The 14,305-nt window shown below is 35.3% G+C and overlaps 1 protein-coding gene across 11 annotated transcripts in view; it reads right to left on the reverse strand.

The window, feature by feature from the left end:
• ENAH (ENAH actin regulator) overlaps positions 1-14,305 on the reverse strand; it is a 163,593-nt gene that overhangs the window by 69,118 nt on the left and 80,170 nt on the right. For all 11 annotated transcript variants that reach the window (XM_070768044.1, XM_070768043.1, XM_070768046.1 and 8 more), the window contains exons 2-3: positions 13,567-13,732; positions 4,316-4,493 (exon numbers count right to left, since the gene is read on the reverse strand). In XM_070768044.1, the coding sequence (XP_070624145.1) occupies positions 4,316-4,493; positions 13,567-13,732 (344 nt within the window). The remainder of the gene's footprint in view (positions 1-4,315; positions 4,494-13,566; positions 13,733-14,305) is intronic.

The following is a 14,305-nucleotide window of genomic DNA, read 5'->3' on the forward strand; positions in this document are numbered from 1 at the left end:
TGTCCAGAATGTTCTTCTATCATCTACTTATTCTTCAAAAGACAGCTCAAACATCATCTTCTCTACAAAACTTCCCTTTACTCTAGAATTTTCTTCTGCATACTTCATTCACATGTCACAAACCATACTCTAATTTTGCTAAGAAATCCTAGAAGGCAGAGGATAGGCCTTATCATGTTAGCATCATTTCCAGTATCCAGCACAGGACCCATGCTCAAAACATGTTTGGCGGTTTTGGTGACATAACCTTAATATTGATCCCATTAATACTGGCATTCTGGATGTCTGAAAAATAAAAGTGCCACTATAAACATAAGAAGTATTTCTAGAAACTTTTTGAGATATTTTAAATTCAGTTAATTCTGAAACATATGTCAAAAAGATTTTTAAAATGCTGAGATAAAACTCATACAAATGCACATATGAAAGGTTTATCAGACCAAATTACCAATTAAAAAATGAATGGAATCTCAGTCTTCATAAATATTTAACTATAAACTCTAAGGAAAATTCCCAACAGGAGGTTGTCTTTGACTATATTCTTGCTTTCAATAGATACAAAATAAAACCCAGCAAAAGCAGTCTTAGACAATGGTAAAATATTTTAAGGTTTTCCTCTTAGAAAGGTATGCTTAATTTTGGTTCAGCAGAACGAAAGGAGTAGAATAATCTTACTTAAAACCAATATGATTTCCCTTTTTTACAAATGGATTTTAAGAATTATCTCTTTTCAAATGACTTAAACCTTTTTCAAAAGGAAATAGACTGTGGAAGTTTACATCTACTGATCACGAAAAAGACTGACTTTATATTTTATATAATCCATGCCTATTATCTGCAAAACTGCTACACATATACTTGATAAATAATAAAGAAATAAAAAATACCAGGCTGGATAACACATTTTGAATGTACTTTATTGAGTCCATTTCTATTAGGCAAAGGAAACAGATAAACTAGCTTTTGGTATAAAAGAAAGCATTAAATTCAACTCTTTTTCAAAACTGTTAGAACATGTGACTTGTTTCTTAAATTCCAAATATAACTCACTGTATTTAGCACCTTCTGTACTTTCCAGTATATTAGATAATTGCACACTAAGTTAAAAACAAAATAAAGGAAAACATTCCTGCCACCCACCCCTTTCATAAAAGAAATGGAAATATTAAACATCCACACAGAACACCTTGTAAAGGTCATCATGACTAACTATACAAAAGGCCGTTTTTTTTTTTCCCCTTAATTTGAGCATTTTGTTTGAGGATTTAGAGACGTGGAGGGGCAAAGAAAAGAGGAAGGAAGAATTTTGTGATTTTTTTTTTTTATTTTGGCAGAAAAGATGAGTTTAGTAATTTCCAAATCCTGCTCGGGGGAACCACATGGGTGTCCCCATGGTCAGAGGCTCCCAACTCCCACATGAATCAGAGAATCTCTGCAGGTTTCTTTTTTTTGTTTGGGGGTGGGGGGGTGGGGATGGGGGGCTTGGTCTGTTTATGCACTAAGCACCTGAAAAAGATTTTTTTTGTACAAAGGTGACCATAACTTCAAAAAGCCTAAATACCACTAAAAAGGACTAGCGAATATTCAATGAATAATACATTAAACCTAATAAACAGAAAATCCAGAAGCATTCAATATGGAAAACTGGTTTTAAAAAGTGGAAAGACACCAAGTAAAAACAGACTACTAGCTACAGGTACTTTACCTTTATGAATAAGTTTGTTTCTTTTGCTTCTGATCAGAGATTTACAGGGTATATTATTTACTTAGGGAGGGGACATGCAAGTTACCTGTTCCCAACTTGGTTTTGGCAGGCAGAGAATAGATGGTTTTAGCAAGCAACTGGCTATGAATCCAAAGCAAACAGCTGTGAAGAGGGACGACGTGTTCAAGATGAGAGGTGACATTATTGGGTATGTTTGTTTATGTGGATAGCAGGGACTCACAAAATTAACACTGGGGGTGGAGTTCTTACCGATTCTACTGAGATCTACAGAAAAGTTTATATCCTTTCCTGAGGACACTTCAGATTCACAGCATCTAAATCCTCTTATGACTCCAGTGAAACTCGCTCAGTCGTGTCTGACTCTCTGCAACCCCATGGACTATACATACAGTCCATGGAATTTTCCAGGCCAGAATACTGGAGTGGGTAGCCTTTCCCTTCTCCAGGGGATCTTCCCAACCCAGGGATCAAACCCAGGTCTCCCACATTGCAGGCAGATTCTTTACCAGCTGAGCCACCAGGGAAGCACCTTATGCCTCCAATGCCAAGCCAATTATTGCTATCAAAAACTGGAGACAGTGTTTAACTATACTAATGTATGAAAACAGTCATTTTCTAAGTAAGTCAGACTATGAAGAACATTTCATGTGCTTTGCCTTCTCTGATGAAAAAGCCACAGAACCAAAAGCTTCTATGCCAGTGACTGGGGCCATGATGCAAGGAGATGGCTAGGATGGACCAACTTCTTCCACCACTCTCTCTCCTGCCTCAGCCCATGATATTCTAAGTTGAGACTGTGACAGAGAAGAAAGAGAATAAGCTTCAAACTTATCTAGAGGAATCTATTCAATTTTTCTGCCTTAACAAAATGCTTGCATAGCTAATGAGATGATGGGCGATCTTCCCATTTACTAAACTTTTCTATAATGTGGAAATTACAATAGACAATGTAACTGAGTCTCTCCACATTAAGACTCTTTAATTTCAAAAGATCAAGATCAAAAGAAAAAATCATTAATTAGCATCTGCATTTTGAAAACAAACTATATGACTATACACTGATAAAAACCTTTTCTAATTGGTTAAAAAAACTGATAAGATGAACAATAATGTTAACCACTTTAAATTAGTAACATTCAATTCTAAGGATCAGTGGACAAGCTTTTGAAAGTTCAGAAATAAAAATAATGCCAGACTGTTCCAAACATGGAGAAGCTAAACGTTATTGTCACCTATGCTCTCCAAAGTTTGGCTCTTCAATTATTTATTATGTAGTTGATCTATTCAATAAAATATTAAGAACAACAATTAGAGTTGCTTCCTTATGGTAAAACTAAGTAACAGAAAAGCAATTCTATACCTACAAGAGAATGCTGATAAAATACTGATGCCTGAAAGCAAAGTACAGTGACTTAGACAACGTACATACAAGTCTGTACACACAGGCAGACTTCTGTGCTATTTTCTAGATTGAGTGACACACTAGAAGAAGTTCTAGTGGTTTATTTTCTCAAAATAGATGAGAGTTATGTACAAATTATTTATAGAGACATTAATTTCCTCAAAAGAAAAACCACCTATAGGTATAATAAAGTAGTTTTAGTAAGATTCCAAAGTGTCTTCTTGCCCTGAAATTCACATCTGAAATAGACTAACACATAGGCTAGATGCTTCAAACATTTTTAGAATAAGGCAAGGTATAAATAAAACTTAAATTATCTATAACAGGTTTTGAAATTCTGTACTTTCAACAAAATATTGAATTTTAATGTAAGTCCTTCCTGATAAAATATATAAATAAACTTTATTTATGGCATGCTTATATCAATAAGGTTGCTACTAAACACAGAAAGGCAAGCAAGAGTAATCATACGTGTTTGCTTTATTATAACCTTAATTTTCTGAATATTAAACCTATCTCCCCAAAGAAATAATCACAAATGGGCATATTTTTCCTATTTTTTAAGTCAAAATAAAAACAGCTCATCTGTGACACGTATACACTTTCAAATCCTGTGTGTTTTTAAGTGAATTATTTCTACACACCTCTCTGACCACCATGCAGTGTCAGACGACATGCAATTCAAAGCTTACACCACCGGAGGGCACTCTGAAAATCTTTAAACAAGTTTTAGAATGGAATTTTTACCTACTAGGAAGCAGACCTAGTCCTAGACCTTGAAATTCATGGACTCAGTAGTGGCTTAAAAAACATGTTTCAGAAAACATGTGTTTCATCATAAAAAATAAGATGATGACAAATATGCATATTCAGTCCACAGCTTATCTCTAAGTCTCATGTTCTTGCAATGAAAGTTTAGGTTCTAGATCAGAATAAACAAATAATTTCAAATAAGAACACTAAAAAATTACTAACTACTAACCAGTCTCATAAGATTATCCTTCTTGAGTAAATGTTCATCATCAACAAACAGAAGTTCACATTTTTGTAGAAAACAAAACAAATTCAAGAATCACTTCAAATATTAATACATATATATATGATTTAAAAGTTGGTCAGAAAAGACTTGGTTTAATATATACACAGCACTTCAGTTCAAGGAAACAGGTAACCCGTGGACACCCTACCTGTTTCCTGTGAATTCAACACTTCTAAGGCATGCATCATGGCACTTGCGAAGACATTGGCATCTTCTTTGCTGCCAAAGTTGAGACCATACACCTGTCTAGCATCCCGCCATTGGTGGAAGGTCTGTGTAGCTTGATTGTACTTCAATCCTTTAGGAATGGCACAATTTATCACAACCTAAAAGACAGTAATTCTTTATAAAGTTAAGCTAATAATTGGCAAAATCAGCAAAGTCAACATCCTGACTGGACATGCTCATTGAAACCTGCTCCTGACCAACCTCGGCAAAAAAAAAAAAAGAAAAGAAAAAAAAGGTTAAAACCAGTATTTGGAGTAAAATCAGTCTGCAGAAGTTAACAGCCTGATAGATGTTAGGCTGTCTGATAGTTACAAGTCTCTGGCCTTAAAAGACTAAATCAGCAAAACAAAAGAAAATCTATATCCCTCATTAAATATTTGAAAATGTTTACTGAAATTTTATAAATTCAGAAAGCATATAAACCATAATCATGTATCTTAGTGATTGCTCCTAGGTAGCCAAACCCTGATCAAAAAATAGGACATTAACATCAGAAACCCCCTCCCAAAGGCATCAGCCACACTTCTAACATCAACAAATAGTTTTGTAGGTTTTGAGGTTTTATGTATAAGGAGTTACACAATATATACTGTAATTTGCTCTCCTTGTCTCAAAATTATTTATGAGATGCATCTATTCATTGTATGTAATTGTGGTTTACTGCACACATTTCTGTGGGGCATATACCTAGAAGTGGAATTGTCACAAGCCATACATATGCTCAATTTCAGCAGAAAACTCCACGTAGCTTTCCATCAATGTTCACTTCCACAGCAGTATACAATGGCTTGCACAACCACACATACAGTGCATCACTATAATTGGTATCGTCAGGCTCAAGTTCTGCGATTCTGCTGGGTATAAATACTACATCATTGAGGTTCTAGGTAGCATTTCCCTGATTACTATTGAGATGCAGCACTTTTTTGTATTTTAAAGGCTATCTGGAGATCTTCTATGAATACGTGCTTAAATTAAATCCCTTGCTCATTTTTTAACTGAGTTGCTCATCTTTTTTTTAATTGATCTATTAAGAGTCCTTTATATATTCTGGATGATCCCACCGTTGGTTGTATGTTACAAATATCTACTCCCATTCTGTGACTTGCCTTTTCACTCTCTTAATGGTGTTTTTCGATGAACAGAAGTTCTTAACTTTTATTCAGTCCAAATACACAATCTTTTCCTTTATACAGTCAATGCTTTTTGAAATCCATTTAACAAATGCTTCTCATGTGTGATAAAAGTGATAAAAATATTAGTCCATGTTAATTTATAGAAGCTTTACTGTATTAACTTTCATATTTACATCTCCAATTCAACTGGAATTGATGTATGCCTACGATATGAAACAAGGTTCAGCTTTCTTTTTTGTTCCAATATGGCTGTCCAACTGATCTGGCAGGACCTACTGGCCTGCTGCAGGTTTACCTTTTTCATAAACCAAGTGTCTAAATGGCTCTATTTTGTTCTACTGCTCAGTATGCCGATCTTTGAGCCAACATCACAGTGACTTAATCATCATAACTTTACAGGAGGTCTGGATAGCCACTAGTGTGTCCTCCTACTTCACAGCTGCTCAATATTGCTTTGGCTGTTCTCAGTCCTTTGTGTGCAGCTACAACTTTATACTTATTGTCAATTTCATATTATTTATCCAATTTACCAGTCTCTGTTTTTAACGGTAGTGTTTAACCCATTTATACTTACCGCAAGTTTTACATAAATCTGGGCCTAAATCTATCATACCTTCCTTTAGAGTGCTTTACTACTGTCCTATTAGCTTGCCAGTTACACAGTGTTTTCACTGTTGTTTCAGTGGTTGCCCCAGAGACTGAAACAGACGTCTTAAACTTATCAAAGACACACAGGAACCAATACCTTTGTCTTCACCTCAACAATCCACAGACTTACAATACTTTATCTCCCCTTTCCCTATGCCCATCCTAAGAATTCTACACTATTTTTATCATGTATTTTTAATTCCATTAAATCCCATACAACATTATTAGTAGTCTTATACAGTTGATGGTCATTTAAGATTTACCCAATATTTACCCTTCTTTTTGTTGTTTTTTATTCCTCTGTCCTCTCCAAGCTTCTGTTGGGACCATTTCTGATCTTGATGAGCACCCTTTAGAATTTCATTCAAAGTAGATCTCCTGATAATGAATTCTCTATTTTGGTTTCTCAAGAATTCTTGAGAAAGAATTCTCAATTCTTAATATCTTTATTTCACCTTCATTATTGAAGACTATTAAGTATGGGATTTAAGTGGTCATTTATTTTCTTTTATCCTTTGCCTTCTAACTTTTATTGTTTCTACTGAGAAGTCAGCTGACAGTTTATTATTGCTTTTTAAAGGTATATTTTTCTCATGGATCAAACTAAAGAACTTCAACTTGAATTTAGTATACAGTGATTTTAATATGGTATGTTTATATGTGGTTTTCTTTGTACTTATCCATTTATGGTTTACAGCATTTCTAAGGTGATATCCTTTCACCATTTCTGAACATTTGTGTTCACTATTTTGTCTTCGATTACTGCTCCTCCACATTCCCTCCTCTCTTCTGAGACGCCAATAAGGTAAGGGTATACCTTACACCATTTTTACTGTATTTCCTATGTCCCTTAAGCACTTTTTCATATGTCCATAATTTTCTCTCTCCAAACATCAGAGCTTCAGAATGAATATTTCCTTCTGATCTATATTCCAGTTTACTAATTTTTTTCAGTAGCTTCTAATTTGTTATAAACTCACTACTGAGTTACTAATACCAGCTATTTTATTTTTCAATTCCAACATTTCCATTTAGCTCTTTTTCTACTGAAATTCTCAATTTAGTCTTTTATCTCCTTGAATACATTAAGCATAGTTATTTTAAAGTCAGTTTCTGATAATCCCATTAACTGGATTCCCAGTAGGTTACTGTTACTGTTCCTCTTACCGTTCCTCTTGTCTCCTCGTATGCTGTTTATTTTCACTGAATGCCAGACACTGGCTATGGATAACTCTATGGAAATTTTGAGGCCTAAAATGATGCTATATTTTCCCAGGGAAGATTTACATTTGTTTCTGGCAAGCAGCTAGGGAAACTAACAATTTCAAATTACCTCAATCCAAAAGTGATTAAGATGATTAGAGGCTGGGTATCAGTTCTTCTAAAGGCTAGTCTACTTAGAGACAAACTTCTTCCCCAGGGTATGGGGCTTCTGGGTCCCAAATCACAACCTGGGTGATTACCAAGACAACGTCCCCTCATTAGCAGATCTGACTTATAATTTTTGTTCTACTAGTCCCAAGAGTCTGCCAAAAGTTCTGTTCAGCTACTCAGGCTCCTCTTTCAAAACTAATATGTGCTTCTGGGTAAAAACAAATTCCAAGCTAGGTCACTTCTCTGATTCCTTCTTCTTTTAAGTCATGGACCCATAATTCTTCACTGTCATGTAAGCTCTCCAAATAGACTTTTTTCTTTTGAACATTCATCCAATTATTTTGGTTCACAGAGAGAGGCTTTATCTAAATTACCTCATCCACCAATATCCAAACATGACATTATTTTTAAAATATGACGACCACTTAAAGATAAGTGAAATAAGCTAGATTTACAGGAAAAAAATATTGTATGATTCCAATTATTTGAAGTACCTAGAATAAAAAAATTTGCAAAAGCAATATAGAATGGAGGTTGACAGGGATTATGGTGGAGGGAAATGGAAAATTACTGTTTAAAGGGTTCATAGTTTCAGTCTGGATGAAAAAGTCCAGAGATTAATAGTAGTGGTGGTTGCAGCACGGCAGTGTGAATGTATTGAATGTCCCTGAATGAAATTAAAAAATACTCACCCCTTGGAAGGAAAGTTATGACCAACCTAGACAGCATATTAAAAAGCAGAGACATTACTTTGTCAACAAAGGTCCATCTAGTCAAGGCTATGGTTTTTCCAGTGGTCGTGTATGGATGTGAGAGTTCGACTATAAAGAAAGCTAAGTGCCGAAGAATTGATGCTTTTGAACTGCGGTGTTAGAGAAGACTCTTGAGAGTCCCTTGGACTGCAAGGAGATCCAACCAGTCCATCCTAAAGGAGATCGATCCTGGGTTTTCACTGGAAGGACTGATGTTGAAGCTGAAACTCCAATACTTTGGCCACGTGATGCAAAGAGCTGACTCATCTGAAAAGACCCTGATGCTGGGAGGGATTGGGGGCAGGAGAAGAAGGGGACGACAGAGGATGAGATGGGTGGATGGTATCACCGACACAATGGACATGGGTTTGGGTGGACTCCAGGAGCTGGTGATGGACAGGGAGGTCTGCCATGCTGCAGTTCATGGGGTCGCCAAGAGTCAGACACGACTGAGCAACTGAACTGAACTGAACTATACACTTAAAATTTATTAAAATGGTAAATTTTATGTTATTTTTACTACAACTTAAAAAATATGGTCACGTCTTACCATTTAATTTCTACACATACTGAGAGTGGGAGAGGGTTACAAATCCTTAGCTCCTAGAAACCCAAAGCTTACTAGAATTTAATACCACAAGAAAACTATGAACCAAATTTTAAGGCAATCTATATCCTGCTTGACAAATAGGTTATCAGGGAAGACAAAAAAGATAGTTACGTTTACTTTTTCAACTCTTCATTGACAATTAGAAAAAGTTGAGGAAAATATTACTAGAATTAAAATTATACTACCAAAAAAAAAATTATACTACCTAAATCATTAGCTCGGTTTTTTCAATATAGAAATTTTAAACTGTGAAATTTTAATAATTTATAGAATACTTTACAGAAATTTTAATAATTTTAAACAAATTATTTCATTCAATTCTATCTTTCAAGGATAGACAATGCTATATAATCTTAAAAAGCTTTAAAAGTAAAGAGGGACACATACACCTTCATTTAACAATAACTGTTCACTAAGGATGCTATTGGGTATGAACTTCTTCAAAATTCTAATACAGCAGACCCACGGAGCTTGAATCTAGATTAGTGATTTACACCCTGCATACACCCATCCATTTTTAGCCTGATCATAACAGATTAAACCGTGCAATAAACATCTATGCTTCTTTCTGAAATGGCTCATCAGCTTATCTTGTCTATGTAGTCATCACAACCTTTTCCCCCATCTTCTCAACAAACTGATCGTTCTTTTATGCCCTAGCTACACAATGATTTATTTATCATAACTGAAACAACTAACTGTGTTTTCCTTACATGTGTAACATCCCCATTCTTTACTGCATTGTTCTTCAACGTCAGGAATTTATTACCTATATAAAACCTAAGCACAGCCCCTAGAACACAGTAAGTACTGAAGTATTAAGGAAAAAATGGCAACTTTTTATATATATGTATATGATTTGTACATATTCAATTTTATAAACTGTGGTTAATGTTTTAACGGCTCTTAGACATTATTTAATAAATTATGATAATATGTTCCCACTTAAAACAGACTGATAACCATTAAGCAATGAAAAAAGGTACTCTGGAATGAAACCAATATTTATGAGATTTATTCTTAGGTATTTTATCACTGCTGTTACTTTAAGTAGTATCTGTATAAAGTTATATTTTCAAATTGTTTATTGCTAGTTATACAAAAATGCTACTGATTTTTATATAGTCATCTTATATCCAAAGACCTTGCTGAACAATTTTATTAGTTCTAATATTTTATCTGCAGATATTGGGATTTTTGTTACATAGACAATTGTATTATCAGTGAATAAGGTCAAGCTCTGTTTCTTCCTTTTCAATCCTTATAGTTTCTGTTTCTTTATCTTTATATTACTAGACTACCATCTCTGCAATAGAAAATGAAAATGACTAAAGCTGAAAACTCAAACTTATTCCTGAGTTTAATGGAAATCCTTTCAACACTGAACTGTCTTGTAGATGTCAGCTGTATGTTTACATTATTCATCCTTATCAGCTTAAGAAAACTCATTTTTATGCCAAACGTGCAGAGCATTGTTCTGTACGGATTTTATCAGTGTTGTTCTTCTAGGTTTTCTCCTACCAAATTAATAGGCTACTTATGTTAAACTACCTTTACATTACTGAGATAAAGAGGAAGAAATCCTCTTTGGTTAAGAGGTGATCTTCCCCCCCACTCCTCCACTATACATTGTTACATTTGGCCTGCTAATATCTTATTGAGGACTTTCATCTCTTTAACAATGTTAATAATTGAAATGTGTTTATAATTTTCCTCTCTGAAATGGTTCTGTGTCTTAAGATATCAAAATTATACTAGCCTCATAAAATACTCCTCTTTTAAGATTTCTTTTTTGACACGGATCATTTTACAGTCTTTATTAAATTTGTTACAATATTGCTTCTGTTTTATGTTTTGGTTTTTCGACCACAAGGCATATGGTATCTTGACTCCTGGACCAAGGATTGAACCTGCAGCCCCTGCAGGAAGGCGGAGTCTTAACCACTGACTGCCAAGGAAATCCCAAAACACTCTTTTCTAGAACAGTTTACATAAAACAGGTAATAGTTTAAAGATTTTTAATTTCATTTATAAATGCTCTGGACACTGTCCTTTTTAAAAAATATTTGGGGTAGATTATTAACTACTGCTATATTTTATGACTGATAAAACAAAATATAGTCTATTATGTTTCTACACTTTTTGCCAGTTATGATAAATCGTATTTTTCTACAGAATGGCCCACTTATTGGTGTAAAGTTGTTCATAATATTATCTTATTATTTATTTCCTTACTGTAACTACAGTGATATCTCTTTCCAACCCTAATGCTGTTTTATTTGTAACTTTTGGGGGGTTTGATTCTGTCAATTTATTCAGGGAAGCAGTTTCTTGTGTTATTCATTTCTATTTATTATTTATTTTCTTTTATTTTTAGTATTTCCTTCTGCTTTCTTTGGGTTTGCTTATTATATGCCATTAAGATTTGTCCATCTACCCAGAGGGTATTATGCTAAATGAAGTAAGTCAGACGAAGACAAATACGCTGTGGTTTCACCTGTATGTGGTATGTGAAAGAAAACAAATGAACAAACATAACAAAACAGATTCACACATACAGAGAACAGGCAGGCAGGGGGAGGGACTGTCTATCTAAGGACAGCTTAGACATCCCACAGGTTTCTAGGTGTGATACCTTCTCCCTTAGATCCAGGGTTTTGTTGGGTTTTTTTTTTTTTTTTTTTTGACTTTTGAACATTTTCTAATCTTCATAATGATTTCATCTTAGTGTCACAAATTATTTAGAAGTGTTTTTAAATTTCTAACATTTTAAGAAACACTCCATTTGTCAAAAACTGGAAGCCATAGGATAGCTACCTTCTCTTTTGAATAAAAATGTCAGTATTTCATCTTTACACAGATTTCTTTCTAATCATTTGTTTTCAACTGAGGTGTAACTGATATATAACATATTCATTTCAAGTGTACAAAATAATGATTTGATCCCATTATTTTTAAATACCCCTCTTCTTTTTCAACAACATTTAGATATATTTAGGTTTGTTCATCAGGATATCAAATGACCAATTCACTGAATTTACCAAAAATTTATTTTACAGCTACTGGTTTGTAATGTGTTTAAAATGTTCAGTAACTTCTATAAAGTCCTAGTTGTCCAGTTCCCATTTTTACTTTGCAGCAGCATCTTAGGGAGTATTCAGTCAGTCTCTGGCCCAACTCACTCCTGAGACAGTCTGCTGGAGGAAAAGACAAAGAGCACAGAGAGGCAGAGAGGGTTCTTGGTACAGAGACTGGGGGAACCAGAGAAAGGCTGAGCAACAGGTGCACAGAGCAAAAGGAGAGAGGGGAGGAAGAAGAAGGAAGAACAGGGTGGAGGTGGAGGCACAGGGGAGAGAAGGGAGCCTGAGAGGGCAGAGAGCAGCAGGCTAGGACAGTCAGTACTAATAGGTAAACTTGCTGCATTCAGTGAACTGCTCTTTCTGCCAACTGATTCAGGTCTTGCAAAGTTCCTCTCCTGGGGAGCAATATATTTGTTTTTGCCAGGTGCCGTAGGAGTTTCACTGGCCCGCAACCAGGATTGGTTAATTTCTCGGCTGCAGACGTGTAAATGAAGCTGGAGGCTTCCATTTTTCAGAGGAGCTCCTAAACTAGCTCAAACTCCTCTGCCTACCTGTGCTGGTTAGGAAGATTGTTCTTAGTCTTCTTTTTATGGTATGCAGCCCCTTGAAAAGGTTCAGCTTTAGGCAGTTTTGAAACTTTGATACCAGTTTCGAGGCCCAGCATCTCAAAGGGCATAACCTGTACCATACAAATATTACCAGTTCATAATTTCCATCCCCAAATACAAGGCTGTCACAGCATCTCATCACACACTACACCAGCCTGTCTCCCAGTGGAAATTCAGAGAACTATCTTTCTCTAATAAGAACTCAGCTGGAAATCTGTTACATTCCCCCCCCCAACCCCCCCCGCCGCCTATGTTTAACACTGGCTGATTTTACCATCTTACCAGTGTCAAAAGTATTTCGTAAATCTGTTCTTTATAAAAGTCCTCACTATTATTAGTATATACTTAATGCTAGTAAAATCCCATCTCCATTTTGCACTGTCTACTGGCTCCTGATCTGGAAAGACCCCAGAAATCAAGTAATCAGATAATCCAGTCACCTTTCTAAGAAATCCAGAGCAGGGAATTAGCAAAAGCTTAGTTGTCATGCCAGACATGAATTACAAAAGCCTAACTATTCCAGCAACCTTAATACAATTTTTCTATCATATATGAATTTAACAATACTTTATGAAACTACTTAAATTTTGAACTCCTTCCTATAGTCCAATACCCCATGCCTTTGGTGGGAAATGAATTCCTTAAGCACAATCTGCTACTTAAGTGAAATTTCACATTTTAGTTTGTCTTAAATTTACTTTAGATTCCCAAACCTAGTTAGTTTGAAGGCCAGAGGATTTAGTGAATATCATAATTTAAAAACTCAGATTTATATTCCTGAACAATTAGTTCTAAATTGTTATCTAAATTCAAGCTTTATAAAGATGGAGAGGGTGGAATGGCAAAGCTATACCCAGTTTTTCCCACAGAGACTCTTTTGGCTACAAAATATGACTTTATTTTACTGAATATAGCAAGTCCTTTTGTAGTACTAGGTAACTTTAAGAATTAACAAATCCTTACCTGATGGTCCTGAATCTTCCTGCCCACCACTCTGAATGTGTTGTTGCCTGTATGGTGATATATGTGAACTCTGCTGAACCCAGTTGAACCACCGGCTGGCACCCACTTTTTATTGGCATCATCGTAAACCATCACGGCAGCTCTTGCCTGACAGATACTCTGTTCACTGGGAAATGGAAAAAAAAAAGCAAACTTTTAAGATACTTAAATATGCTGTTTCCCATAAGTCCATATAAAATAGTTATCTAACAAGGCGGTCGGTCAGCAATCAGTGCTTTACTTGCTGCTAGAAATGATGACAGTGAATAAGGCAGAGGCCTGCCTGCTCTTATGAGTAGACTCTAATGGGGAAGACAGACCAAAAAATGAAGTGTAATGAGGAAGCAGAAGGAGGAGATCAGGATCCACAAAGGAGACTGTATATTATATAAACAATACAAAAAACATTTTCTTCTATCAATAAATCTAACATATCCATTAAACTGAATAGAACTATAAGTATAAATTAATCATTTCACTGTGTGTGTATATATACATTTATACTATTGGTGAACTGTTTGTGATTACCCATCTTTGGAAAAATTACTTTTATCATCGGGCTTGCTTCAAGGTCTGTATAACGAATTCTGCTAGGCTCCCTCTGTCCCGTGAGATATGGGGGGGCACTAATGATCCTTGGGTGGCACTGTGACTGAGCCCCTGACTCCACTCAGATAAGGTAACATCCTACGTCTCAAAT

Source organism: Bos indicus, chromosome 16, assembly GCF_029378745.1.
Source record: "Bos indicus isolate NIAB-ARS_2022 breed Sahiwal x Tharparkar chromosome 16, NIAB-ARS_B.indTharparkar_mat_pri_1.0, whole genome shotgun sequence".
NCBI classification, from domain to species: Eukaryota; Metazoa; Chordata; class Mammalia; order Artiodactyla; family Bovidae; genus Bos; species Bos indicus.